Source organism: Vigna angularis, chromosome 11, assembly GCF_016808095.1.
Source record: "Vigna angularis cultivar LongXiaoDou No.4 chromosome 11, ASM1680809v1, whole genome shotgun sequence".
Lineage (NCBI taxonomy): Eukaryota > Viridiplantae > Streptophyta > Magnoliopsida > Fabales > Fabaceae > Vigna > Vigna angularis.
In genome coordinates this window covers 17724596-17730115 of record NC_068980.1, presented here as the reverse complement: position 1 = coordinate 17730115, position 5520 = coordinate 17724596, and the positions used below count along the sequence as shown (strand labels likewise).

The 5520-nt window shown below is 31.0% G+C and overlaps 1 protein-coding gene across 1 annotated transcript; it reads right to left on the bottom strand.

Annotated features, from left to right (window-relative positions):
• Nucleotides 1–259: 259 nt before the first annotated feature.
• LOC108332673 (cysteine-rich receptor-like protein kinase 10) lies at nucleotides 260–3856 on the bottom strand. Its single transcript, XM_052870830.1, has 7 exons — nucleotides 3058–3856; nucleotides 2660–2776; nucleotides 2134–2312; nucleotides 1834–2044; nucleotides 1332–1569; nucleotides 1022–1172; nucleotides 260–721 (listed from the first exon to the last, which is right to left on the bottom strand). The coding sequence occupies exons 1-7, from the start codon at nucleotides 3833–3835 to the stop codon at nucleotides 413–415; spliced, it is 1983 nt and encodes a 660-aa protein (XP_052726790.1). The 5' UTR covers nucleotides 3836–3856; the 3' UTR covers nucleotides 260–412.
• Between the last annotated feature and the right edge of the window lie 1664 nt (nucleotides 3857–5520).

Here is a 5520-nt window from a genome sequence, read left to right as displayed (position 1 = left end):
GTTTTCTTGTTCTATTCGAATATTTCTTTTTATTCTTTTTTATGTTATTTATACTTTGTTCATCACTGAATAATATTTCTATACTCAATATTTTGTTGGATAAAAGTAAAATATTGTGTTGTAAAATTTGATAATATATGTTCTAACCAACGAGAGGAAATAAATGCATAAAAGAAGAGAAATACATTAAACAAAGCAAAGATAGGGGCATTTTTAAGTTAATTATGAAAAATATTTCATACATACATGAAACTAATTATTAGTATCATAAAAGTATTGTATTATAATACAACTCCTGAAAACTCAATCACTTTATACACCAGCCAAAGAATCATGTCATGTATTACTTTTCTGTGTGTTCCAAAAACTTGATTATACACATTTCTTGCAACCTATCTATTACGATTCATCATCACCTTGGTATCACTTCAGAGACTGTTATTTCATTGAGAGAGTAATGCATAGAAGTGTTTGATGAAGATTCTCTTTCAATGGCTGCTCTTCCAACAGAAAATGCAGGGCGTGTGGGGCAGGGAAGACTCATTGTGTCACTTGCAAGCATATGAACAACACTTGACATTGTTGGTCTATCTGCTGCATCTTCTTGCACACACAACAGTCCAATGTGCATACACTTCACAACTTCACTGTGTACACTTGATTTTTCTATTGATGGATCCATCAATTCCAACCCTTTGCTTTCACACCAGAGGTTCCATGCCTACGATAGTAAATGCAGATGATTTAGATATAGAACCACTTGAAGAAAATGAAGAGAACATAAGGTTAAACAATAGAGAAATTCTAGGAGTGAATTTGTTTCAACCAAGAGCAAAAGTATTATTAGTACTCTTCTTATAATGGATATTTAAGGAAGCTTTAAGACTAAAACACAGGTAAAGCCAACATAAAACATTTGTCTTATGCTAGAGTAGGTGACAACAAACATTTTGGGAGTAAAAGCATAACATGTGCATGTACCATGAAGATATTTGAACATAAACATAAGTTGGAAACATACATATACGAGAAGACTTTGGCCTTTGTCTGACTGATAGAATTTACTGCTCATTTTTCCACTGATGATCTCTAGCAAAAGAACACCAAAGCTGAAAACATCTGACTTCACTGAAAACAAACCTTCCATAGCATACTCTGGAGCCATGTATCCACTGCTCAAAATCAATGTAACAGTAAGCTTTATCAATCTCATGTAAATTCAGCGAGAGGAGAAGGCTAGAAAATGAATTGTGATGCTATGTGGCAATTCATAGTTACATATTCATGTGAAGAATTTGGTACACAATTGAAAGAAGGAGAATGGTTCATACTATGTTCCAACAACTCTAATTGTGTTGGCCTGCCTCTGGTCTCCTCCAAATGTTCTTGCCAATCCAAAGTCTGAGATTTTAGGATTCATTTCATGATCTAGCAAAATGTTGCTAGCTTTCAGGTCTCTGTGAATAACCCTTAATCTTGAGTCTTCATGTAGATATAAAAGCCCTTTAGCAATCCCATTTATAATGTTTAATCGATTTTTCCAATCCAGATGGACACCCTTCTTGGTATCTGAAACGCAATTCGAAGAAATATGATCACAATATTCAAAAACATGCCATTCAAAGTGAGAAATATGACTACATCCACAGCAAATATGAACTAGGTAGCAAAATGTTGTGTTGGTGTTTGTGCATGAACTAACTTCTATTATATGTAATCAAACTCAGAAGTTTATATCGGAATATATATCAAGATCTTCTGCCAAATTGCTGATTTATTTCAACGATGAGAAATGAAATAATGAACAACTGGGTCATTGTTTTGGAGTCATACCAAATAGGTGGAAATCAAGGCTTGAATTTGGCATGAATTCATAGACTAGCAGCTTTTCATTTTGCTCAATGCAGCCAGCCAACAGTCTCACTAGGTTGCGATGCTGCAATTTGGCAATCAATATTACTTCATTCTTGAATTCCTCCCCACCTTGAACTGATGTTTTTGAAAGCCTTTTAACAGCAATTTGTCTTCCATCTGGTAATATACCCTAGAATATTTTTCAAATTTATAAGTAAGAATGTTGCAAGTGGAGAAACCAAACAAATATACATCATGTCTGATATCCTAATTCACTACCTTATAGACAGGTCCAAATCCACCTTTCCCCAGTTTTTGTTCATCAGAAAAATTGTTTGTACATTTTAGAATAGTACTCAGAGGTATCATAGGAAGGTCAGTGTTCATACTCTCCTCCTTTTCTGTTTGTTCTTGTGAAAATATTGAATTTAGTCCCTCCTCTTGTATAGTTTGTTTGTCTGCAAAGATGAAATTATCAGACATAAACAGGAAGTGATAGATAGCCTTGGCTGAGAGAACACTTTTAGAGTTATGATATGATTGGAACTTTATTTCTAGAAACACTTGCAAAAGAAGAAAATAAGAAATCAAAAATCTTTTCCACAGACTAAAATTAGCTTATAAATAAGTTAAACATCAACTTTTTTTGGAGTAGTTAACAGGAGAAAGCTTTTACAAATTAGTTTAACATATGTACATAAACTAATTCTAGTTTGTGGAAAAGCTTTATCTCATATTTCTTATATCAATTTTCTTCTCCTACAAGAGTTTCTGAAGAGGTTTATCCAACGTTCTTTATGCTTACCTTTTGTCCTTTTCAAGTAGCAGTAGTATATGCTGATAGCCAATAGAGCTAGTACTACAATTCCAGCTATGACAATGATTACTATAGGCCACCACCTTCTGTTATTCCCATCTGTGGCTGCATTATATAGAGAAAAAGAAAGTTTAATGTGTAAAATGGTGAGAAGTGAAAATATTTTTATTTCAGGCCTTATAAAAACTCAGGATCAAACTAGCCCAAGTTGTTGGGGAGCAAGGGGTATGAATTTTGAAATCTCTGACAAGATAATCTTCAACAGAAGATGTTAATAACAACACTTTAACCATCAATCCAAATTTAAGGGAATGAATTTTCACTGATCTTATAAACCGTAGCAAATGAATGTCTCAGAATGAAGGTGAAAAAAACTGAACTCATACCTTGCTGAGGTGGTGGTGCAGAATCAGTACCATTCAAAAAGAAAGGCTGAGTTTCATACATAACTATACAACTTGGAGAAAAGATACGCCACACCTTCTTCTCCTGACAGCAACTGTCAACATCCTCAAGCATATTGCTCAAACATGTTCTGCATTCCTCAGCTGTAATGTCTCTGCTGCACTGCACCCAACCATACCTTCTCTGAGTGCCATTTATGTTGAACATATGTGTTCCAAACTTTAAGGGTGCCTCTGACCCTATTTGTATCAAACCATTCATCAAAACCTGAGCATCACTGTCAAACTCTCCAGCACTAGTAGAATTCTGCGTGGCATCAAACATGGGAATCCTTGGCGTAAGGGTGAGATTTCCAAAGAAATTCTGGTTTGAGTACCTCAGAAGACAATAGGGATACCAGAGAATAGCTGAGGCATTGTTGGGGCAGTGCTGCATGAGCAAGATGCTAGAGTTTTGGACACAAGTGTTGCAAAGGCTGGTGTTCACATCACCACGGCAAAGGTAGAGTCCATAAACCATGTCTTGATTAACACCTGAAGTTCTATTCCCAAAACCATTGCTTGTAGCAGAATCAGATGAGAGGGAAGTGAACAAATTGTCGAGGTTGGTTTGGTAAGAAGTAGAGGGAGGAGCAGAAGATTGGTCCAAACAAGCATATCTATAATCAAGTGGTTGCTGTGAGTTGCTGCTGTTCTGAGCAGCAACAAAGCAAACAACGAGGTATACCAGTTTGATGATGAATAACCACTGATAGATCATTCTTCTTTTGCTGCAATCACCACTGTGTATCATCAGCATAATTATCCCAGGAGTGCTTCGGAGGCCTAGATTTTGAAGTTATACATCATCAATTTGTCAAACGTTTGACATTTGCAGCATCAACTTTTTGACCATGCAAAACACAAAGTGTGAAACCCATATAGTATTAGAAAAATTCAAAAATTGGTTAATACTAAATTAACTTTATAGAAATTGTTCGGGCTTAATTAAGTATCAAATTTTATAATTTATGTATTTTCAATTGAATTTTTATTATATTTTATGTTTTTTATATTTTTATTACATTCACACTGGTAAAAGTCAAAATAATAAAAATCACTCTTAATACATTAAGAGTAATATTATTTAATATTAATAATAAAATTTATATCATTTTATACTAATCACAATTTATATTTTAAAAACAAATAAAAAAAATAACAATAGAAAATTTATCTGTTTTGGAACTTAGCATTCCATACAATTTTATTCTTAAAAAGTATTTCAAAAAATATAAAAAAAAATAATGTTTAAACTGTTTTAAATATCAACTTTTTAAATAATGTAAGATTATTAGACACAGTATAAAAGTATTATTTAATAAAATCTTATTCATATGTTCATTTTTGTGAATTTCGTCTAGCTTGGTTCATATTTGGAAGCGCGTTGGTGAGGCTTAGCCAGATAAGATAGAAATTTGTGAGATTGAAAAATCAAATAGCAGAGGGTTGGTGTTTATAACCAATGAACAAATAGTTTAATATTAAAAGCATAATCATGGTCAACATTGGTACCTCTGATAAAGTTAAAACCATGTTTGGCATACAAATAATTGAGGTAATACACCATCCAATGTCTTCATCATGTTTGGTTAAGATATTCATAAATGTTGAAAGTATATGTCTTTGGATTGATGATCCAAACACTTTATAATTTATAATTTTTTTATTTTAATTTTTTCTGGCAGATTAGGAGTATACTGAATGAGACATAAAAGAAAAATAAATGATTAAAGTATAATTTGGCTAAGATCAAGGAAAAATAACCAAATTATAAATTTGTCTCAATCTTACAAGAGATATAATATTTTGATATATATAAAATTTTATATTTATATACTATATATATATATATATACTTTTTTAAAATATAAAAATTTATTTTTTTATAATTATTTTATTTTTATATTATATTTTAAATGAATGTAAAAATTGTCATGTTTGGATGGAATTATAAGTCAAACTTAATTATAACATAATAGAGTATAGAGTGTTGGAAAGGTTTATTTATGAGATAGGATAAACCAAATGCTACGTTGTGTCATTCGTACTTTTTTCAAAAAAATATGTCATTCAATTCACCTTTTAAAGAAATAAGGAGAATAATGCATTAGTTTGTGTGATTATTTGATAACAATGTAAATTAACTTTTGTTAATAAATTATCTAAAAATTAATAAATATTTTTTAATTAAATATTCAAATATTATTTATAAATTATTATTGTTAAAATATAAAAATTAATTAATTACTTTATTTTTAATTTATCTGTAACATTTTTTTTGTACATACTTTTTTCAATTTTATATCTTAATTAATCGTTATTTTAAATAAAAATAATTACATTACTATTTTTATCCTTTAAATAACTATTGGTATAAATTTACATGTGTTATAAATTAAAACA